Source organism: Mastigoproctus giganteus, chromosome 11 (assembly GCF_048544385.1).
Source record: "Mastigoproctus giganteus isolate SK-2022 chromosome 11, ASM4854438v1, whole genome shotgun sequence".
In the NCBI taxonomy this organism is placed as follows: domain Eukaryota; kingdom Metazoa; phylum Arthropoda; class Arachnida; order Uropygi; family Thelyphonidae; genus Mastigoproctus; species Mastigoproctus giganteus.
In genome coordinates, this window is record NC_143585.1 from 21060894 (window position 1) to 21086547 (window position 25654).

Genomic DNA, 25654 nt, shown 5'->3' on the forward strand with positions numbered 1-25654 from the left:
TATATACTCACACATTGTCCAGTCAAAACATTCTGACCACCTACCTATTAGTGGGTATGTCCTCTTCTTGCTCCCAGTGCCTCCACCATCTGAACATTACAGAAAGAGTAGTAGTAGTGGCACATGATGCAAGAAAGCAAGTGTAGGAGCTTATGCAGCATCAGCCAAAAAAAAAAAAAAAAAAATCACACCATTCCCTCCAAATGCCTGTCCAGTTCCTCCTTAAATTTATTTAACCTATCAACTTCTACAACGACAGATGGAAGTTTGTTCCAGCAATTAACCACCCGCTGGCTAAAGGCAAATTTCCGCACATCTATTCTACATCTGTCCTTTCTTAATTTGAACTTATGTCCCCGTAGGTTGGTAATCTGAACAAGTGGAAGGATCCCATCAGAATTCAGCGTGCTCAACCCATTCAAGGCCTTATAGACCTCAATCAGATCACCGCGCAGGTGCCGCCTAGTCTCCAGCCACTGCAATTTGCAGAACTTAAGCCTCTCTTGGTAAGAGAATCCCTTCATTCCCCTCACCAATCGTGTTGCTCTTCTCTGTACACGCTCAAGCAAATCTACATCCTTCCTAAAATGAGGCCTCCAGACCTGTACGCAGTACTCAAGGCGTGGCCTGACCATTGCCTTATACAGAGGGACAATCACCTCCTTTTCCCTGCTAGCAAAATTCCTATATATCATTGACAAAACCCCATGACAAAACATGAGTGTTGTACCATGTTTTCAGAATTGCATCCCATAGACCTGCAGTAATTCACAGTGGAAGATCCAAACTGCAGATCTGTTGATCAATGTAATCCCAGAGATGTTCTGTGGTATTTTGATCAGGCAAATTTGATGGCTGAGGTAGCATCTGGGAGTCTCATGTTCAGCAAACCACTCTTGAACAATACCAGCAAAAAAGCAGGACACATTACCCTGCTGGAACATACCTCTGGCATCTGGGAAGACAGTTACCACGAAGGGATGTTCCTGATCAGCCACAATAGATAAGTAGTTTTTAGCTTTCAGGGTGCAGTCTAAGGGTATCAGGGCGCCAAGAGATTCCCAGGAAAACATCCACCATATCAAAACACTGCCACCAATTTCCAATTGGTCCAGGTCATCGGAGTGATTCCTCTCCACAGTTTATCGCTATTCCTTCCATCTACTTAGCATAGCAGGAAACATGTTGGAAAAGGCAACTTGTTTTCCAGTCTTGGTCCAATGGTGCCTTTCAGATGAAAACATTAGGCATCGTTGTTGATGGGTGGCTGCAATCATTGGTACCTTGACCAGCCACATACTCTGAAGGCCCATATGAAGGAGAGTTTGTTGGATCGTGGGCTTGGAAACACTGCTGGTTGTCCCCTGGTTAAAGTCCGTGGTCAGCCTTTCCACCATTTTCCATCAACTTGCACAAGCTGGGATAGCCTACATTTATCATGACCATCGATGAGATGGTCATGATAAATGTTCACAACTGTTTGTGAACAGTTGAATGCTAAAACATGGAGTTGCCATAATGTTTTGACTGGACAGTGTATGTTAAGACACTTCATACAACATAGATTGGAAAAACAAAAATAGGTGTTTATTGATACTTTTGTCATTTACAAATACAATATCAACACTAAATTGTTATTTGATGACATATGTCAGATATTCAATTCACCTTGGTGTGTGTGTGTGTGTGTGTGTGTGTGTGTGTGTGTGTGTGTGTGTGTGTGTGTGTGTGTGTGTGTTGGTATATATGGTTTAAATAAAGAAATTGTCTTGTGTAAAGTAAGAATTTGTTTAGACCTCACTAATCAGTTGTCCTCTTTGCGACTTTAAACTGTCCCAGATTTAACCCCTTCCCAGAACATTTTTTTTCCGGAAAATGTGCCGTAATGGATTGACTTTTTTTATTTTACAGATTAAAAGTATGCATCTTTCGAATACTCATTGTATAGTTTTTTGTTAATTTTTTCGTAGAAAATACATGGGAATAATTAACCCATTTGGCCTATCCCGAGTTATCTCGTGTATGCTAAAAAGTGTGCAAATTATACAGATTTTTTTAATAAATTAGTGCTTGAGCTAAAAGAAAGGCACAGAAAAAGTCTTCATTACTCATTATATAAATAAATTTAAAAAATCAAGTGGAACGCACAAGCAGTAATCACGAACTAACTACATTCTGACACACAGCTGCCACAAGTGGAGGGGTGAGGTAAGCGTCGCTTATGGGTGGCAGTTCAAGAGCGTGGCGAAATATTTTTCGATATTGTTTTTGTGAATTATTTTCGTGGGTTCGGTATTCTGCATTTAGGATGGCAAATTATATTTTTCTTACTGGTGGCACAGGAACGCGTGCTACTGTTGTGACATTGCTGTACAATATAAGTAAAACGAAAGCCAGTTGTTTGCTGCCAGGCTTAAGAAAATCCTGAGAAAACTTGGGATTTACCTGCCTAATGCAAAATTAGCCAGATAAATATGTTCCAAAATTTGAAGGTATTATTGTTTGCTTCGGGTATTATTGTATCCCGAGATATTTCGTGTAGTTCCAAATAACTTTTAAAACTAAAAACAGGATATCTCGGGATAATCCATGTAGGGGTTAAGTATTAAACTTAAATCTGAGACAGTGTAATGGTGTGGTCATTTCTAAGTTTAAACTATTAAGATTATTACTATAATTAGTACCACTCGTATACCATGTGAAATTAATAATAGACTTTATCAAGCTAATGGCCTAAATCACTATACAATTTAAGGTGATGTTTCAGGCATTTACCGATACCCATCATCAGGCCATGCTGCTGTCAGACTCCTTTTGCGAATGCTCCCAGAAACTGAAGCACATACCCTATTATAATAGTTTAATATTTAATAAACTATTAAACTTAGAAATGAGATGTAGAGCCAATAAAAGTTAAATATCTATGGGTCTTCTATGAAGCTACATGTATAAGATTGGAAGCTTGCCAATTTTTTCTCTTTCTGTTTTGAAGTTGATAGCTCAATGGAAGCAGGTAAAATTATTGAAAATCTGTAGAGGCCTTCAATTTTGCCACTCCAGATGATGATGACAGTGTCATCAACATATTTCCAAAATTTGGAATTTGAGATGATGATGATAATGACATGAAATTAGCAAACTTCAATATATAATAGGATTTTTCTGTGCATACATGTATTAAAGCAATTATAAAAAATATAATTGAAGCATATTTAGGCAAAAACAATGCAGTTTTCAGTGTAAAACTGAAGTTAATCGCTTATATTACAAATAATAAAATATTTTCTTTGTAGGCTTCATAATAAAGGAGTTTATGTGAAGATGGGCTTGCGAAAAATGGTGAGTAGAAAGACATGGAAAGATCTTCATAAAGAAATTCGACTAGAAGTTGATGGAAAAGTAATAGACTTGCCACAAGTTGAAGGAATAATTATTCTTAACATTCTCAGGTTAGTTGTAGAATATTTTCATTTTCGTTCCTAAAATTTTATAGTTCCTTTCTCTGTCTTTGGAATATAATATCAAATAGCTGGATTCGTTACTTATATAACTTGCTGATTTTCTTTTATAGCTGGGGCTCAGGTGCCAATCCTTGGGGACCAGAAAGGGAAGACCAGTTTGCAAAACCAACGCATTATGATGGAATGCTAGAAATAGTGGGTGTTACTGGTGTTGTTCACATGGGACAAATACAAAGCGGTCTAAGGAGTGCAATTCGAATTGCGCAAGGTGGACATGTAAGTATGCACTTAAGGAAGTTATATATAATATTTCTTAATAAAAAATTTTTGGAATACAGTAAAATCTGTAAAAAGTTTTTAATGCATCCAGATGATGAAAGTTCCTTAGAACTTCTCCACTTCCTCGAGAATCATTTTGACCCCCTACTTGTTTTTATAAAGCCCTGCAATCTGATACCACTTCATCCATTCAGAGATGCTCACAATACCTTTCAAGTAAAGTTTACTTTCCCCAGTTTTTTTTTATTCTGACACTCTCTTTTTCTTTCTCTCAGGGTAACTCAGAAAATTTTTTTGGCTGGTGCAGCATAAGCCTCAGGCTTCCTTGCAACATAGTAATAATAATTAAAATTTCTAGAAACACTTGTTTAATAGAATCAAAATAAACCACATTCATTAGTGAATTTTTGTGAATGCCAAAGGGTTAACTGAGAAAATCAAATTTATTTTCACTATAAATTTGAAAGTGAGTGATACTCTTTAGATAATTTTCCATGTAAATAATTTTTTGTGAAAATTTAAAAAATAATACGGAGACATTGTTGAGACCGTGTTATGTCAAGGAGCTAGGTATATTCTTGCTATGTGTACACCACATCCAAAAATTACATTAATTCATCAACATGTTCAATCCCTCTCCTCTTTTACCATATCTGCAAAAGATCTAAACCTCCTCAAAAACTTCCTCATTCGTTTTGCAAATATATGTTCTCAGTTCCAATCTCAGTGATGTCTATTTCCACCAATAATCTGCCACGCCTCACTTTATCTGACAGCACTTCAGTTATCTCTTGCCTCACCCACTACCCATCTCAATTGCCCTGACTATTTACTCTGTGATTCTCTTCACTTCAAAGGTAGTGTTTGTGCACATGCCTGCCATGATATTCCTAATTTTGAACCTTCTCCTTTTGGTCCTCTCTGGCTTAAAAATCTCTCTGCCCCATTCTCTCAAATTCATCTGTTGCCTTTTTGACTTCCTTTCTTTGAAACTCAACTTTCTGCAATCTTAACTTTGCTAATAGTGAGATAATTTTCCTTGGTGATTTTAAAGGTATATCAGGCTTAATGTCGAAGTTTGCAGATGATACAAAGGTTAGCAGGGTTGTTAATGACAGTAATGGCAGTGTGCTACTGCAACAGGATCTAGATAATTTGGGCAGATGGGCTAAGAAGTGGCAACTGAAGTTTAACCTTGACAAATGCAAAGTACTGCATATGGATAGAAGTAACCCAAGAGTAACATACCAACTGAGTGGTACTACACTTAGGGTGGTGGAAAATGAACAAGACCTGGGAGTAATTGTGCAGTCAGATATGAAGTTTTCTGAGCAGTGCCAGAACAGATTATGGGGTATTGTCAATGATATACAGGAATTTTGCGAGCAGGAATAAGGAGGTGATTATCCCCTTGTATAAGGCAATGGTCAGGCCACACCTTGAGTACTGCATAGAGGTCTGGAAGCATCATTTTAGATAGGATGTAGAGTTTCTAGAATGAGTACAGAGAAGGGCAACAAGATTGGTGAGGGGAACAAAGGATTTCTCTTACCAAGAAAGGCTTAAGTTCTGCAAATTGCAGCATCTGGAGACTAGATACCTGCGAGGTGATCTGATTGAGGTGTATAAGGCCTTGAATGGATTGAGCAGGCTCTATTCTAATGGGATTCTTCCTCTCGCTCTCAGATTGCTCTCACTTTCCTCAATTTGAATTTATGTCCCCCCCCCCCCCCGAAGGAGTATAAATTCAAATTGAGGAAAGGCAGTTATAGAATAGATGTATGGAAATTTGCCTTTAGCCAGCGGGTTGTTGATTGTTGGAGCAAACTTCTATCTGTCATTGTGGAAGTTGATAGCTTAAATAAATTCAAGGAGGAATTAAACAAAAATTTAGAGGGAATGGATACGTGAAATGGGAAGTTTTTTTTTTTTTGGCTGATGCTACATAACCTTGCATTCTTGCATCATATGCCAATGTTAATATTCACAACTCCACCTGGATTTAGTTTTCTAGTTACATCAAACATTAAAAACATCGTTGAAATACCGAGGCTTTTGCAATTAAAATAATCTCACACAGCTTGTTCATTTACCTGCCAGACAACCAACACTGTTAATCTTTTTTTCCATCAGCAACCTGTCAGAGTACATAATAAATGTTAGTGGTCCTCTAAATGCCTCAGATGGCAGCTTGATGATGGTCACTTCTCCAATGCATCTCTCTCTCATAGATATTTTCAGTCTTGTATTGTGTAGCATTTACAGAATTTAGAAATGGTTGAGGTTTATAAGGCCTTGAATGGATTGAGCAAGCTCATTGCTGATGGGATTCTTCCTCTTGCTCAGATTAAGAACCTGAGTGGGCATAGATTCAAACTGAGGAAAGACAGTTGTAGAATAGATATGCGGAAATTTGTCTTTAGCCAGCGGGTGGTTGATTGCTGGAATAGACTTCCATCTCTTGTTATAGAGGCTCATTACCACGTTGCTCTTGTGCCGTAAAGCCCACAAACAAATAAACAAAACAAAACTCTTGTTGTGGAAGTTTATAGTGCAAATAAATTTAAGGCTGAGCTGGATAAGCATTTGGAGTGAAATGGGAGGATTTTTTTTTTTTTTTTGGTTGATGCTGCATAAGCTTGCTTTCTTGCATCATATGCTAAATGTGAAATGGGATGATCTGCATGATTTTTATTCTTTGTTTCATTGGGTATATCACTGTCTTTTTAATCTTCTGACCCCAGTATTTGTTCAAATCATGTCAGTGAAATTATTCTTGTAGTGATGACATCCTCCTTTATTCCACTAAAATCTTGTCCCTTATACCTTGGTTTTCAAATATAATGTGCTAAGGCTGTTCAAGATAAGAATGTAGCATATCACAATGGCTTGTAACAAAATCTTCAGCTTCACTTTCTACTTACATTAAACTCTTCTTAATAACTCCAAACTTAATTTTGAACAGGCTAAGAGTAGAAAACTTTCTTGTCCAAATGGTAGTAGAGCATTCTGGTCTCCTCCCAAAACTATTGACCACAACTTTTGTCAATATGTGCTTATATCTTTGCTAAAACCTTATGGTTCTATTACATACCATAGAAAACGAAGCTGACTTATTACCATTGTACTTTTATTCTGTCTCTTGTATCAACAAGCTTAATAAACAACCTCTTATCATACACTCCACTCAGTGCCTCTTGTGGTCTTACAACAGACAGATTTTAGAAAAATTCTGAACAACGATACCAAGAAAGCTTCAGGTCTTGATGGCATTATTCCACTTGTTCTCAAAATATGTGATTCTGATCTTCCTCCTGTTTATGTTGCCTTTTTATACTTTCTGATTCCACTGGTGCTTTCTTCTGCTTGTAAATTTGGTTGTATCCAACCAGTACTATAAGTGGTGACATGTCTCTCTCTCTCTCTCTCTCTCTCTCTCTCTCTCTCTCTCTCCTGTTGCTCTTACCTATACTTACTAACTTATCTGTTGTCATTCCAGCTTCTTACCGGGTCGATAAAGAACTTAGCCCTCTCCATTTCACTCTATCTTCCCACCATTTCTCTCCAGTTCCTCCCAACAAATTCTTCTTCTTGCCATGTGCTTCTCAGCCTTCCTCTTGGTCTTTTGCCCTACATTTTCATTTATAATTTCCTCTTTGGCAGTGTTTTATTCTCCATTCTCTTTACATGTCCAAACCATCTTGGTCTTTTCCTCTCAATCACTTCTTGCAATCATTCTTCTCCCACTTTCTCCTGAATGGCCACATTTTTTATTCTATTTCTTCTGGTCTTTCCACGTACACCTCTCAGAAATTTCATTACTATCACTTGCATTCTGCTAATATTCTTGTCCCACATTACCCATGACTCTGATTCATCGGTTATTATTGGCACATAATAAGCTCTGCTCTTACCTCTACCCTATCCAAAATAATGGAAAAATTCATCAACTGCTTTCTGTTAAACTAACTTCAACTTTCCATTTAATCAGATGTCATCAATATGGATTCCATTGTTGTCAATTCAGTGGTGATATATTGACTTACCGTGTGATATATTTTGGTCCCACCGTATAGAATTTATCTACTGTGTCAGACCACCATAGTCACCTTTATGAAAGCAAAAACCCTTCCCTTTGCCCCTGATGGTAATTACCTCTTCATAGTAATAGTGGGAGTAAATCCCACTTCAGCACACTGTGATCACTGCCACCTAGTGGTTCCTTTATCTGCAGATTCTTAATGCATGAAGAATCACTATTGATAATCAGATAAAGAGAATTACTCTCTCTAGTTGCCTCCCAAACATGCTGCTGTAGAAAACAATCATCCCATATATCCACAAAAGCCTTGCTAGTGTGTGAGTCACCAACCCACAAATTCCAATCAATATCTGGGAAATTAAAATCCCCTATTATAAGACATTCTGATTTACTGACCCACTGTATTTCTCTGTACAGCTGTTTATTATACTTACCAGAGTCAATAACACATTCCTACTCTCAATTTTGCTTTCCCTTGTGCTTATGTCACACCAAACTGACTCGACACTGCACTGTCCAGCCCCGTCGACTGGCTGTACTTCCTTGGATTTTATGGCGCCTCCGTAGCCAGGTGGGAAGGAGCAACAGTGCGTAGCACACACTTCTTGATTAGACCAGGGTTCGAGCCCGTCACCACCAAATACGGAGGATGCGGAAAGGTCAGGGAATGACCAGCGCATATCCCCGAGCAATATGGCCTTAGTTGCTAATGCTCCTAAAAACCAAATAACTAACTAACTCACTCCTTGGATTTTATGTGTTTCTTAACTAATAGCATAACCCCTCCTTCCTTCCTATCCTGTCTATCCTTCCTACACACATTGTACTACCCAAATTCCATTTCTGCATTCCTTATATCTGTGTGACACTACATCTCTGATATCTCGACAGTATCTACCTTTGATGTTTTGACCAACACCTCCAATTCATCAAATTTATTTACCCAACTCTTAGCATTGGCACACACGCAAGTATATATGCACCTGTTCCTATTTTTAGGTAACCTTACACATCCCATGTGTTTACTTGTTCCGCACTGACTCCCAGCAGTTTCTCAAACCCCCTGCACCTTGTTTTCCCGGCTGCTGCTCATTCCAATAGACCAGTGCAAGAATCATTTTCGCCTCGGCCAGTGGCTACTGTTAATCTATTAGTATCCGCCCCCAAGCTAGCAGTTTTCTGACCCACCTAACACTGCCTTGATAGCATCATCATATATTCTGCACCCTTTCTATTTAAATGTATCCCATCCCTGTAGAACCAGTCTCCCCGTTATATAGTAATAGTAGTAGCAGTGGCATGTGATTGCAAGAAAGCAAGTGAATGAGCTTATGCAGCATTAGCCAAAAAAAAAAAAAAAAAAAATCACACCATTCCCTACAAATGCCTGTCCAGTTCCTCCTTAAATTTATTTAACCTATCAACTTCCACAACAACAGATGGAAGTTTGTTCCAACAATTAACCACCCACTGTCTAAAGGCAAATTTCCACACATCTATTCTACATCTGTCTTTCCTTAATTTGAATTTATGCCCCCTTAGGTTCGTAATCTGAACAAGTGGAAGGATCCCATCAGAATTCAGCGTGCTCAACCCATTCAAGGCCTTATATACCTTATTCAGATCACCGCGTGCCTTAGTCTCCAGCCATTGCAATTTGCAGAACTTGAGCCTCTCTTGATAAGAGGATCACTTCATTCCCCTCACCAATCTTGTTGCCCTTCTCTGTACATGCTCAAGCAAATCTACATCCTTCCTAAAATGAGACCTTCAGACCTGTACGCAGTACTCAAGGCGTGGCCTGACCATTGCCTTATACAGAGGGACAATCACCTCCTTTTCCCTACTAGCAAAATTCCTATATATCATTGACAAAACTCCATGACCTGCCCTGGCATCCTGTCTACATTGCTCAGAAAGCTTTATATCTGACTGCACAATTACTCCCAGGTCTTATTCATTTTTTTCCACCTTAAGTGTAGTACCACACAGTTGGTACGTTTCTCCGGTGTTACTTCTATCCATATGCAGTACTTTGCATTGTTAAACTTCAGTTGCCACTTCTTAGCCCATCTGCCCAAATTACCTAGATCCTGTTGCAGTAGCACTCTGCGATTACTGTCATTAACAACCCTGCCAACCTTTGTATCATCTGCAAACTTCGACACTAAGCCTTCCACAATATCAGTGATAAATATATAAAACAACAGAAGACTGAACACCGAACTCTGTGGGATTCCACTAATAACATTAGTCCACAAAGAGCAGCACCCATTAATTACCACCCTCTGTCTTCTCCCACTCACCCATCCTTTTATCCATTCTAGCAACTTACCCTTAATACCATTCTACTCCAATTTGTACAATAGCCTTCATTCGCAACAGTGTCGAAAGCTTTCCTGAAATCCAAATTTATGATATCAAAATTATTTTTTACATCCAGTTCCTTCGTAACCACATCATAATATCCTATCAAATTTGTCAGACAAGACTTTCCCTTAACAAACCCATGCTGTGTCTGAATTATTGCTGCAGTCTTGTCTAGATGATCCTGCAATGCATCTTTAACCAGTGACTCCATTATTTTACCCGGAACAGAAGTTAAACTAACTGGTCTGTAATTACTCATGTCACCGTTCGATCCCCCTTTGTGAAATGGGGATACATTTGCACATCTCCAGTCCGTGGGGACCTCCTCTGAGCCCAAAGATGCTCTCATAATTATGGCTAATGGTTTGCTTAGTTGCTTTGCCGCCTCCTTTAATATAACTGGATAGATCCCATCTACCCCAGGTGCTTTTCTTATGTTTAACTTCAACAATTTCTCCTCCACTTTGCTCTCAGTTATTACAAAATCATTAAGCACCCTGCTACAATTGGATAACCTTCTGCCATTTTCAAACCTTAATAACTCCTCATGTGTGAATGTAGATGCAAAATACTCATTCAGTTTGTTTGCTATCTGAGCAGGATCGTCAGCAGTGGAACAATCGATATCAAGTGGACCAATCAGATTCATCTCCTCCCTTTTAGAGTTTATATAAGTAAAGAAATCCTTGCTGTTTTGCTTAGCATGTTTTGCCAAAGATGTCTCGTAATCTGCCTTCGCCTGCCTAACCTCCTTTGTGACCTCATTACAGACTAGCTTATATCTGCCATAGACTTCTGAGTCATTTAATAATTTATATGCATCCCATGCATTTTTCTTCTCTGTCACAAGTCTCATTAGTTCATTTGATAACCATTTAGGCCTAAATCTTGAAAAAAAAATATTTCTTAATAGGTATGAAACTTTTAGTAGCATTCACGATTAATTCCTTGAATGCTTCCCACTTAGAATTTACTGTTGGTAACATTGTCAGTTGATTCCTCTGTACAGAATTTAAAAACTGTCTGAGACCACTGTACTCACCTTTACTGAAGCAAAAACCCTTTCCTTTACCCCTGATGGTAAATATATCTTTAAGTAAATCCTTTCCTTTACCCCTGATGGTAAATATATCTTTAAGTAAATCCCACATCAGTACACTGTGATCACTGCCACCTAGTGGTTCCTTTATCTGCAAATTTTTAATACAAGAATGATCACTGCTGATATATATATCAATAGTATTACCCTCTCTGGTTGCTTCTCAAACATGCTGCTGCAGAAAACAATCATCCAATAAATCCACACAAGTCTTACTAGTGTGTGAGTGACTAACCCACAAGTTCCAGTCAATATCTGGGAAGTTAAAATCCCCTATTATAAGACATTCTGATTTACTAGCCTACTCTATTTCTCTGTACAATTGTTCATTGTACTCATTCAAGTCATTAGGCCTCTAACACACTCTTACTCTTATTTTTGCTTTCACAGTGCTTATGTCACACCAAACTGACTCCACAGTGCACTGTTCATCTATATCAACTGGATGCACTTCTTTTGATTTTATGTTTTTCTTAATTAACAGCATAACACCTCCTCCCTTTTTATCCTGTCTGTCCTTTCTGTACACATTGTACTCCCTAAATTCCAGTTCTGCATTCCTTATATTTGTGTGACGCCACATCTCTACTATCCCAACAATAGTAGTCTACCAAAACCTAAAAAACAAATCAGAACTCCAAGAATTCATTATTTGCCTGTAATTCCATGAAATTTCTCCTGAGTACACACTAAAATTGATTCTGTGAATACCTATTATTATTATTATTATTATTATTATTATTATTATTATTATTAGCCATGTGGGGCAAGGAAGCCTGAGGCTAATGCTGCACCAGCCAAAAAAAAAATCTCAAGTTACCCTGAGAGAGAGAGAGAGAGAGAGAGAGAGAGAGAGAGAGAGAGAGAGAGAGGACTCACCAAGAAAGAGAAGAATGATGATATCCAGCTCAGGACCCTGGGTTTGCCAAGCCCATATTCACAAGATGTGAGCACTTCCTAAACAAAATCTGTCCTAATCAAGGGCTACATGTGGTCAATCAGATGAAGAAAGTTTCTGAAAGAGTATTTTATATATTCAAGGTCTGATCAAAAAGTTTTAAGACTATTTATTACAAAACAAGTGGTAGAGTTAGGTGGCTAAGGTGATGTGCCCATCAAGACATATGCACGAAGTTTTGTGTAATAAAGACAGATGTATGAGAAATCTTTGGCAAAGGATGCAAAGAAAAACAGCAAAGAGTTCTTTACTTATGTAAACTCTGGAAAGCAGGTGATGAATCAGATTGGTCCACTTGATATCGATGGTTCAACTGTTGATGATCCTGCTCAGGTAGCTAACAAACTAAATGAATATTTTGCATCGACATTCACACATGAGGAGTTATTCAGTGAGGGGAATGCCAGAGGTGTATTCAACTCTGGCAGTAAGCTAGATAATCTTTTAATAACTGAGAGTAAAGTGGAAGAGAAATTGTTGAAGATAAACACAAGAGAGGCACCTGGGGTGGATGGGATCTATCCAGTTATATTAAAGGAGGCAGCAAACCCTTAGCCATAATTATGAGAACTTCCTTGGACTCAGGGTAGATACCCATAGACTGAAGATGTGCAAATGTGACCCCAATTCACAAAGGAGGATCAAAGGCTGACACAAGTAATTATAGACCTGTGAGTTTAACTTCTGTTCCAAGAAAATTAATGGAGGCACTGGTTAAAGAAGCATTGCAGGATCATCTAGACAAGACTTCAGTTATAGCTTGGACACAGCATGGTTTTGTTAAGAGGAAGTCTTGCCTGACTAATTTGATTGGATGCTATGATGCAGTCACAAAAGAGCTGGATGGATGGAATAACTTTGATGTTATATACTTGGATTTTAGAAAGGCTTTTGATACTGTTGCACATGGAAGACTGCTGTACAAATTAGAGCAGTGTGGCATTGGAGGCAAATTGCTGCTATGGTTAAAGGGATGGTTGAGGGGGAGAAGACAAGTGGTAATCAATGGACACTGCTCATCGTGGACTAATTAGCATTAGCATTAGTAGAGGCATTTGATGCAAGAAAGCAAGCTTATGCAGCATCAGCCAAAAATAAAAAAAAAAAAAAAAAGTAACATAAATAAATAAAAATAACCACTTCCACTTCACCCCTCTGTTCGTTCGAAATACCTGTCCAGCTGAGCCTTAAACTTATTTAGGCTATCAACTTCCACGACAAGGGATGGAAGTCTGTTCCACCCACCAACCACCCGCTGGCTAAAGGCAAATTTCCGCACATCTATCCTACATCTGTCTTTCCTCAATTTGAATTTATGCCCTCTCAGGTGATTTTTCTGAGCTAGAGGAAGAATCCCATCAGCATTGAGCATGCTCAAACCATTCAAGGCTTTGTACACCTCTATCAGATCACCCCGCTGGTGCCTAGTTTCCAGACACTGTAATTTGCAAAACTTAAGCCTTTCTTCGTAAGAGAACCCCTTTGTCCCATTCACCAATCTAGTTGCCCTTCTCTGTACTCGTTCCAGCAGCTCTACATCCTTCCTGAAATGAGGCCTCCAGGCCTGTATACAGTACTCTAGGTGTGGCCTGACCATTGCCTTATACAAGGGAATAATCACCTCCTTATCCCTGCTAGAAAAATTCCTATATATCATTGACAATACACCATGAGCTACTCTTGCAGCTCGTCTGCACTGCTCAGAGAACTTCATATCTGCCTGCACCACCACCCCCAGGTCCCTTTCATTCTCTACCACTGTCAGTGTAGTACCACAGAGTTGATACGTTGCTCTGGGGTTGCTGTTTCCCATATGTAGTACTTTACATTTGTCAATGTTAAACTTCATTTGCCACCTCGAAGCCCATCTGCTCAACCTTTCCAAATCCTGTTGCAGCAGCACAGTGTCAGTAGTGTCCTTGACAACCCTGCCAACCTTCGTATCGTCTGCAAACTTGGACATTAAGCCTGATATACCATCATCAATATCATTTATAAATACAGAAAACAATAAAGGCCCCAATACTGAACCCTGAGGGACTCCACTAATAACATTAGTCCACGATGAGCAGTGTCCATTGATTACCACTCTCTGTCTTCTCCCCCTCAACCACCCCTTTATCCATAGCAGCAACTTGCCTCCAATGCCACACTGCTCCAATTTGTGCAGCAGTCTTCCATGTGCAACAGTATCAAAAGCCTTTCTAAGATCCAAGTATATAATATCAAAGTTATTCCCTGCATCCAGTTCTTTTGTGACTGCATCATAGTATCCAATCAAATTGGTCAGGCAAGACTTCCCCTTAACAAAACCATGCTGTGTCCTAGCTATAACTGAAGTCTTGTCTAGATGATCCTGCAGTGCTTCTTTCACCAGTGCCTCCATTAATTTTCCGGGAACAGAAGTTAAACTCACAGGTCTATAATTACTTGTGTCAGCCTTTGATCCCCCTTTGTGAATTGGGGTCACATTTGCACATCTCCAGTCAATGGGTACCTCCCCTGAGTCCAAGGAAGCTCTCATAATTATGGCTAAGGGTTTGCTTACCTCCTTTGCTGCCTCCTTTAATATAACTGGATAGATCCCATCCACCCCAGGTGCCTTTCTTGTGTTTATCTTCAACAATTTCTCCTCCACTTTGCTCTCAGTTATTACAAGATTCTCTAGCTTACTGCTAGAGTTGAATACACCTCTGGCATTCCCCTCGCTGAATAACTCCTCATGTGTGAATGTCGATGCAAAATATTCATTTAGTTTGTTAGCTACCCGAGCAGGGTCATCAACAGTTGACCCATCGATCTCAAGTGGACCAATCTGATTCAATGTTCCCTCAGGGTTCGGTGTTGGGTCCGTTATTGTTTTCTGTATTTATAAATAATATTGATGATGGTATATCAAGCTTAATGTCCGAGTTTGCAGATGATACAAAGGTTGGCAGGGTTGTTAAGGACACTACTGACACTATGCTGCTGCAGCAGGATCTGGAAAGGTTGAGCAGATGGGCTGAGAGGTGGCAAATAAAGTTTAACACTAACAAATTTAAAGTACTACATATGGGAATCAGCAACCCCACAGCAACATATCAACTCTATGGTACTACACTGACAGAGTGGTAGAGAATGAAAAGGACCTGGGGGTAATTGTGCAGGCAGATATGAAGTTCTCTGAGCAGTGCAGATGGGCTGCAAGAGTAGCTCATGGTGTCTTGTCAATGATATACAGGAATTTTTCTAGTAGGGACAAGGAGATGATTATTTCCTTGTGTAAGGCAATGGTCAGGCCACACCGTGTGTACAGGTCTGGAGGCCTCATTTCAAGAAGGATGTAGAGCTGCTGGAACGAGTACAGAGAAGAGCAACAAGATTAGTGAATGGAACAAAGGATTGCCCTTATGAAGAAAGGCTTAAGTTTTGCAAATTACAGTGTCTGGAGACTAGGCACTGGCGAGGTGATCTGATAGAAGTGTATAAAGCCTTGAATGGTTTGAGCATGCTCAATACTGATGGGATTCTTCCTCTTGCTCAGAATAATCACCTGAGAGGGCATAAATTCAAATTTAGGAAAGACAGATATAGGATAGATGTGCGGAAATTTGCCTTTAGCCAGCGGGTAGTTGGTTGTCGGAACAGACTTTCATCCCTTGTTGCGGAAGCTGATAGCCTAAATAAATTTAAGGCTCAGCTGGACAGGTATTTCGAATGAATGGATGGGTGAAGTGGAAGTGTTTTTTTTTTTTTTTTTTTTGGCTGATGCTACATAAGCTTGCTTTCTTGCATTTTAACATTTAGAGGATTTCTATTCCCTTTTTCCTGTTATTAGCATTCTAATAACAGCATTCTAATGCTAATAACAGGAAAAAGGGAATAGAAATCCTCTAAATGTTAAAAACTGCATTTGCAAAACTTGTTTAAGCAAGACTTTCATTTTAATGTTTGATTAGACCTTTAGCTTCAAGCAGTGATGAACAGCTACTAAAATGTATGAAAAAATTCCCTCTGATCAGGGATTAACCATCCAAGAAATTGCTGAACTGAGAATCTGCTTTGGATCAGGCGAGGCAATTTTGACTGAAAACCTTGATATATATGTCATCAAAATGTGTTCCAAGGTTGTTAAATGATGAACAAGATGACTTGCTGTCAATAACTGATTCACTGAAAAGAAGAGTGGAAATAGATCCTAATTTCACCAGTTGCATTGTTATTGATAATGAAATGTGGGTATATAGCTGTGACCTTGAATCGAAATTAGCTTGACTTATCTGATGTCACCAAACTCACTCAACTTTCCAAATTTTAACACAACAGATTCAGTCAAATGTGAAAGAAGAGTTGCCCCCCCCCCCCAAATTTTCAAGGTCAGAATGGTCAGACAGTAAACTAGGCCTATTATAAAGAGATTCTGATTTCGTCGAGGGACTAGGTTGGGACAGAACATAACTAAATGTTTGAAGATAGTTAATGGTTTTTCCATCATGACTTGGCCCCTGCACACTTATTCTCCATCAGCTTAATTTGGAATTTTGTCCAAATTCAAAATAAAGCTGAAGGATGAAGATATGATTACATTCCAAGCATTTAGCAGAATGGATAAAAGGAACTCAAGTCCTTTACATGGTTTGTGCAAATGCTTTTAACACAGGTATTTCTACAGATGGTTTTATTGTGACATGTAAGTATAGCTAATTTCAGTCTTACCTCTGAAGAAAGATTCAGAATAGGATCCATAGTGTGTGGTTTTGTAAATTTAAATGTGAATTCCGGTTAACCTAAATTTTAATAAATTTCTCATATTCACATGCATGAATGCTCTGATTGAGGTGTATAAGGCCTTGAATGGTTTGAGCAAGTTCAACATTGATGGAATTCTTCCTTTTGCTCATATTATGCACCTGAGGGGGCATAAATGAGGAAAGGCAGTTGTAGAATAGATGTGCAGAAATTTGCCTTTAGCCAAGGAGTGGTTGATAGCTTAAATAAATTCAAGGAAGCACGGGATCGGCTTTTGGAGAGAATGGATGGTTGAAATGGGAAGGTGGGTTTTTTTTTTTTTTTTGCCTGATGCTATATAAGTTTTTTTTTCTTGCTTCATGTGCCTCTATTAATACTAAGTATTATTTTTTCCATATCCCCAAGCCAGTGTGTAAATTTTAAAAAATTTAGGAGGCTTTATCACAATTCCTTCATTTATTGAGAGACCAATAGAAAAAAAATTGTCTTTGTCACCAGAAAATAATTAGATAAGAACTGAATGTTAAACTGATTCTTTACAAACATGAAAGAGCTACTTATTTATTTCTCCCCTTACAGCTACGAATACGTCTCAATACTGAAATGCCTGTACAGGTAGATGGGGAACCTTGGATTCAGAGTCCTTGTGAAGTAGTTGTACTCAGGTCGGCATTGAAGGTAATCATTCTTTTTACATTATTTGTACTTGATCATTCTGTGTTAGACAGAATAGATATCTGATAACTAAAAAATTTTCAAAAAAAAAAGTAATTAATCTTGTTTCTGATACAGTAAACAAAAGCAACTTATATTTTTTTTAATTAACAGAAACATGTTCAAAGTTTTTATAACAAAAGTTTAAAGGACTAAAAATGTTCTAAGTAACTGGAACACTTATGCACATCTTTTACTTGGCAGAAGTTGGTTAACTGGGTGGACATTTAATTTTCTTGAGGAGAAGATGGGAACTCAGGAACCTGTATTTGACAGTGTCTAAATTCATAAAAATTCCGAGCACAAGCAGAATACATCAGTCCAGTTTTTAATTGGAAAGCAAGAAAAATAAGAATATAAAAAAAAAAAAAAAAGAAATCAGATTCTGGCTATATGCCTAGTTTATAAGCAGCAAAAAAATTAATATAACATCACATAGTAAAAAGCCATTTTAGAAAAAAAAATTGTACTTCTGTTATAAGTTATAACAGAAGTACAATTTTCTGTACTTTTTACTTCTGTTATAGATGTATTTATACTTTTTTCTTACATGTACAAAACATTTCTGCCTATATCAATATTTAAAAAAGTGAACATAATTCTTCACGTGGCATCTGAATGGATTTATAGTTGAACAGGACTTTTGATGAATTTGCTGAGAATTTGCCTAGTCCTTGAAACACATTATTACTCCATTAACAATCAGAACAATGATTTAGTACCAGAGAATCAAACAGGTAGATAGGAAACTAATGAGCATGCTTGAAGCAAAAGAGAATTCTTCTTTTAGGACTACTTGTTTTAGGTTTACTTAATAAACCTTCACTTACTTTAGATTTACTTTAAAAAAAAGTGCAAGAATTTCCAGACTTGATAATATTGAAAATGCAAATTTTTCTTCCATTTGCTACTTTAAGGAATTATTTTCCTTCATTCTGTTTGTGAAGGATGGCAAAACATCAGAATATATCAGAAATATGGCTAAAGTTCTGAAGCAGTTTACATTTCAAATGAATAATACTTTAGTCATTCCTGTATTAGAAATTGTTTTGATGCAAAATAGTCTAGGATAACCAGTGTTTATAGAGTAGATTAAATTTTGAAGTATAATAGAATATCTAAAATTTGTTCTCCCTGATTGTTCTTTATAGTGATGCAGAATGCAAGTGTGTTTTCAGTCTTGTCAAAGTAGCAAAACAAAAGTTCTGATTATCCCTGTTAAATAAAATGTGAAGAGCAACTTAATTTTAAAATGCAGAAATTGGGTATTTGTCATGAACATACTTTTAGTTCAGACTGCTTGAATAAAAGAAAAAAGTGAAGAAACACATTTATTCCATCAATGAGTTGGGTGTAGCCATCAATGAGTTGATTGTAGGACTAATGTGTGCAGACACTGTTACACAATATTACAAAATTGAGCCTATAAAAATTGGCTATACACAAAAAGTGCATAACCTATTGTTAGTTCTTAATCAGTTGCAATAAAAATAAAGTTGCAAACTCTTCTTGCTTTGACCATCAAAATTATAATCAGATATTTTACAGTCTTTATTTTATTTATTTATTTATTTATTTATTATTATTATCTTTTTTGTATTAACTAATTAATTATTAAATTATTTAATTTTCTATTAACTCTAGATTTAAAAGATACTGCATGGCTCATGGGCTGGTGGGGGAGGGAAACCCCAGGAATAGATAACATCCACAACTACTCGTACAAGAAGTTTACTTGACACAACCTGAGTCTCTGACTTGAGGAATCTGATCTGGTATGATAATAATGTGTGATATCTTGATTAGCTGCATAACCAAGAAGATATTAGCCCACTTAGAGAGCCAGAACATCATGGCCAAACAGCAGAAGAGATGTAAACAGATGAGCAAAGGATGCAAGGAGCAATTGACCATTGACACAGCAGTCATGGAGCAAGCCTAAAGAAGCACTGCAACCTCTACACAGCCTATGTTGGCCTTTGATCCCATGCCACATAATTGGCTGATAGAGACACCAATGATCTACAAAGTCAACCCAACACTGAAACACTTATTGGAAGCAATTATGGCAAAATGGAGGACCATCATCAATGTCAAGAACATCACAACCAGATCAATTGACACCAGAAGGGTAATCTTCCAAGGAGACGTGCCCCACTGTAGTTCTGTCCGGCAATCCACCACTGTCCCCCATGCTAAACAACAGAGCATGTTGGATAGTGGGTTGAGCCACAACAGCAAGTATGGATATACCCTAAAAGAAGGGAGGAAGAACCTGTATGTCCTCTCTCTCACCTGATGTACATGGATGACATCAAATTCTATGCAGAATCAACTCCAACAACTACCCTGGATTACTGAAGACTTCAACACAGACATCAGGATACAATTTGGCCTAGAGAAATGCAAGACTCATGGACTGTATTGGGAAAATCCAGTTGGCAAAACTACCACCTGAAGACCAGTGAAGAGATTGAAGCCACGACCAAGGGAGAGACCTATAAAATTTTGTAGGTGGTAGATGACTTTCATCAACCGGTGAAATACCACCACTTTGCTTATTGGAGGCTTGAAGTGGTGAAACCTATGTTTAGTCTCTAGAGCAAAGTTTCCGGCATCCCTCTTCCCCCATACTTCTCCTTCAACCCATGCATGGTACTAAGTACTATAGGTTTTGATACCTTTTGTGTTTGGGGTTTTCATAAAAAAAAAAAAATTAAAAAAAGTCTGTTGATGATGCAGGCTCAATAGCTAGAACACAAGGAGATTAAGGCCTACCTCACTGAGAAATCTCATCAGAGACTGAGATGCCTTCTAAAATTGAAGTTGAATGGTGAGAACCTGGTCAACACCATGAATACCTATGCAGTCCCAGTACTAACCATATTCCTTTGGGATCATAGATGGACCACCACTAAGCTAGATGAGATTATGAGATTGACCCGAATAATAATGACCAAGACCTGCCAACATCACCAAATGCTGGCAATCAGTAGACTGACCATAGCCTGGAAAGGAGGAAGAAGGGGTTTGACAGACCTGATGAACAACAGAAGGCAATTAAGAACCTGAGGAAAACACAGCACCACTCTATCAATCCATAAGGAAGGTAAGCAGCACACTCTGCTCAACCTCAACAAAAGGGGGACTCCACTAGATAGATTAGATGCCTTCAAATGCATGGCTCACAAGTGGGAGGCTCTCTCCTGAGACCAAAGGATTCATGCTGGCTATCCAAGACTAGGTAATCAACACCAGGGACTACAGGAAGTACATCACCAAGGACCCCAGAGTGACAGATGCCACATGTCAACAATGTGACCTGTCCCCCATAAACAATCCAGCACATCATCACTGTATGTAGGATTATTACCCATTATTACAGAATACACTCATAGACATGACCAGGTCACCAGGATAAGCTTCGGCAAAAATACTAGTTTACGAAAGAAAGTGTACCATATTACAAGTACAAATTCCAGATCATACTAGAGAGAGAGAGAGAGAGAGAGACACCTACTCACAAAACTCTACTGGGACCATGCCATAATAATGGACAAGATGATCACACACAACAGACACCAGATATAACCTTTGTCTACAGGAAGGAAATGGCTACCTACTTGATCAACATAGCAGTGCCCAACACCAGCAACCTCCAGAAATTCTATGAGGAAAAAATCAGAAAGTACACAGACCTATGGCAAGAAGTCAAAAAAATGGCATATGGAACAATAATAACCGCAATTACAGTGTTGACCACCAGCATAGTGCCAAAGAGCCTTCATAAAAACTTAGCAGCACTAGGCCTCCTAGAGAACTCCAGAAATCCATGATCCTGAACACCTGTAGGATAGTCAGAGAGATCCTTAACCAGTAATAGTAACTGGACATAACAACCACACCATGCATTTGGTACCAGTACCCATCACAGGATGGTAAAAACCCATTAGGAGAATAAAAAATAAATAATAATAATCCTTTATTACAAAAATAATAATTACACAAAAAATTAACTTAAATATAAATGGGCATACTCTATTTAAGATGGGTGTTCTTCATTGATGACCTTTAAGATTAGCTAAAGTCAAAGAAAGTAGCTCTGCCAGAATATTAATATAACTTAGGCCAAATTTTCTTGGAAATGCCCCATTCATCCATAGTCAATTTTACTAACTATATTAATTCTAGTGCTGTTTGTTTGTTCTTGGCTTGGGATATCTGTAGATAAAACATGTAGTATTACCTGGCCACAGAAAAGACCATTCGGGAGCTAGCTAAAATTCTGTTATTTTATATATATATTAGATGTTTAAATAAGACTAAATGCAACTAGACATAATATTTTTAAGAGTTACAATTATCTATATAATATCAGTGTAAAAACACCATAGACAACTCTTAAAGGGAAAAAACTATGATAGTAGTGTAAAGGGCATCATTTCAACTGTATTTCATATTGTGCTCATCTTTCACAATGAGTTAGCATGTTTCGCACTACCTCAAATAAGTAACGCTTCACTAATAGAGAAGACTTGTTACTTATTCTCGGTGGGCACCACCACCCAGACGGCACTGTTTCAAGGCTTGTTGGCCTTTCATTAGTGGGTGGGCAGGCACCCTGGTATTGAAAACATGACAACCCAGTTGTGAAGATAATCCCACAATATAAGAGATGTCAAAAGGTGTAGATGATAATATTTAAGTAAGACTAAATGCAACTAGGCACAATAGTCTTCTCTGTTAGTGAAGCATTACTTATTTGAGGTAGTGCAAAACATGGTAACTCGTGAAGGATGAGCACAATATGAGATACAGTTGAAATGATGCCCTTTACACTGTTATTGTAATTTTTTCCTTTAAGAGTTGTCTATGGTGTTTTTACACCAATAATATATAGTATTAGATGTGCACAAATAAGCAGTAAGATAAGTGCAAGCATTAAACTTATTTCTTACTTGGCAGTTCTTCATTTATATACAGTGGCTATTCATGCGAAAATAAAGGGTTAACTTTATTACTCTTAATCTAATCTCTTTAATTATGAAAAGTAGGGCTTTCCTATTCATTCTTGGGTTTTTGTGGCTAGAAGGATTTAAGCTGCCTAACTTAACATTCACACAAGAATAAACTTTGTTAATGTGAGTTGCCTTGCTGTTGCATTACTTTTAAACAAGTTACATTGCCAGAAGAATACTCTGCCATTTTTAAGAGGCGAAACTGCTGTGACAACTTGTTTTGGAATTTACTGGACCCTTATCAGGTAACATGTGATCTTCATTGAAAACTCCTTAGCATAAACAGTGGCAATTGTGTGATGTGAAGTACTATTTGGCATCTCAAATTAGAACTCTGAAATTATAAAATAGCTAATGCCATTTGGCTTTGAAATTAAGAAAGGTAATAAGATTTTCTCATTCTTTCAGGTATTTTTGTGGTAATTAGGGTTTAGCCTGATTAGTGAGCTCATGCCCGGGCACCACATTAACGGTTGTATAATGAAACCATTGCATTCAGTAAATTAAAGGATATAAAATTTCAAAATTTACCTTCAGATAAGTTAAAATAAAATTTAACATGAGTATATTTATTTATTTTTTAGAAATTATAATTTTTCTTATGTATCAAATATGAAATTGTGGCTTTTTCTTTGTTTAGGCTACTATGCTGAAAAAAAGTAAAAGTAAGATCAAGCGGCGGAACACTGAACCTAGTATGGTGGTATCAAGTATGGAAGCAAGTACTCAAGCAGCAGCAGCCTCAGGCAGCTCCAGCCACACATCAGGTCCCTTTTAGGTTTTCATGCAGTTTTTACTTGTTAGCAACCTGACTTGCCCCATGTAGAAAGTAGGCTAGGCCTGTGACCCTTTGCTATTGTTAATGTCACAAACACTTAAATACACACACAAAATTTTTCTGAAAAGTCATTGGCTCTTTTTATCATCTTATCAAGCAATACTTAGTAAATCCTTTTGTTCTGGTCCTTCCCTCCTTGACATTCATCTACAAACCACATCTCTTCCTGTCCTGGTTAACTTCTACAAATAATGCTAGAAGTCTCTCCCTACTCTTGATTGCTGTCAAAGCAACATGTGTGCCAACTGTATGTAATTCTTTTAGAAAGGACATTGTTGTTATTGTTGCAAAGCTGGTAACAAAGCTTTGAAGCCCAACGAATGCAAACTGTGTCAGCTTTGTTGCACTTTTCACTGCCTGTAGTATTGACCTAACAATGTTTCTTTCCCTACTTTTTAATGCCAGTATCATGTGATATTCTATTTACAAGTATGGGCAGATGTAAATATTGGCAAGTCATCTAAAAGTAGAACAAATTTATGTGTTTAATGCACTAGCAGTGAGCATTAACTACTATGGTTCTTTTGATTTATTTTATTTTGTAAGTTATATCCTGTTGAAGTAATTTTGAAGTAAAGTTAAAAAAAGAAAGAAAGAAAAGAAAAGAAACGGGAAAAAATGTTGCTGCATTTTGTCATTTACACTGATGTACAGCACAGGATATTTTGTATCTTTTTATATAATTCCACAAAATATTATATTAACCTAAATCATAATTTTTTGTACATTTTTTATTATTGCCATATTTTTTATCTTAGATTATGTAGTATTATTTATTGAGATGAACTAATATACTGAAATTGCATCAGATTAATATTTGTTAAAAGTTCTTATTTTTATTATTGTATTCTGTTGATAAAAAGGAAACTGGTACAACTGGTTTTTTTTTTTTTTTTTAATATATATATATATATATATATATAACAAACAAACCAAAGATTTGTATAAATACAAGAAATAGTAATTATCATATATAGGCAAAATTTTGCCTTTTATTTAATCAAGATCTTTGTTATACTTTGTAATTGGGCCTCCTCCTCAAGTACAAATGTTGTTACTTTATTGTGTTTTGCAGATGTCATAGCAAATGTTCATTTAAGTAAAGATTAATTTATTTGTGCCATATTTATATGTGTTTGTATTGGATAAAACATGGTTAATTGATGAATCCCATGGGAAAGAATTTTTTTTGAACAGCAACATTTGGGAAATAGATAGTTGGTTAAGTGAGAGGACTAAATAATATGCTGTTCTAGAACTTAATATGATTAATAGGTTATTATATCAATATTTCTTGTATATAATAACAATTTGGGTATAATAGAATCCCCCCTCAATTTTTTTTTTAATTGCATCCAAAGCCGTTATACTTCGATAAAAGTGTGAATATCAGTATATACATTTCTGATTAATTTTTTTATTCCTGCAGTGAGTTTTTTTTCTGTATGATTTTCATTTGTCCATTCAGCTACAAGTATGTTGCTGAAAGGTGTAATGGTCTAGGTTCTCATTAACTTTCACAGCCATTTAAATATTCAGATTTTTACACTTGTAATAGTAATTTTTTTTTATTATTATTATTATTTTACTCTGTCTTTCTTTTTATTATTTTTCTTTATTTTATTATGCTTTACCAGTGGATTTCAATATATGATAATGTTTTTTTTTTTTTTTTTTCTTCTTCTTAGATTTTGTAATACATATGCAGTGCTGGGTAGGAAAAAAACACATGTAATGATTTCTTCATGTTATATATACATTCCTTTCAGCATCTGTAGACAGTTTTTCATATTTAAAATGAAAAATTTAGTTTATGCATTTTCTGTAAGATGAAGTTATTAGAAATGAATGTTCTCCACACTGTTTTTACTAGTAGTTGAATTTCAGAATGCTCCGGGTTTATGCATAAATATTATAAAATATTTTTAAAGTAAAATAAAAAAAAATGCATGTCACTGAAATTTTAATACTCCCACAGTCAGCATCATTAATTAAAAAAAAAGTGTCCATCAAAATTTATTTTAACTTTATGGTTTATCTTTACCCATGGGAGAACTTCAAGGATTCATAAAAATACTTATTATTAATTGTAAGTGTTAATTATACATAACTTAAACTTGCAGATATTTTAATAACCCTCATTC

At 37.0% G+C, this 25654-nt stretch overlaps 1 protein-coding gene across 1 annotated transcript in view; it reads left to right on the forward strand.

Annotated features, from left to right (window-relative positions):
• The window catches only part of LOC150077761 (diacylglycerol kinase theta-like), a 517440-nt gene extending 493499 nt beyond the window's left edge, over positions 1-23941 (forward strand). Inside the window, exons 18-21 of the mRNA XM_090385344.1 lie at positions 3294-3449; positions 3572-3737; positions 17520-17618; positions 23313-23941. Coding sequence (XP_090241470.1) covers positions 3294-3449; positions 3572-3737; positions 17520-17618; positions 23313-23450 — 559 coding nt within the window. The 3' untranslated portion in view covers positions 23451-23941. The remainder of the gene's footprint in view (positions 1-3293; positions 3450-3571; positions 3738-17519; positions 17619-23312) is intronic.
• Positions 23942-25654: the final 1713 nt, after the last annotated feature.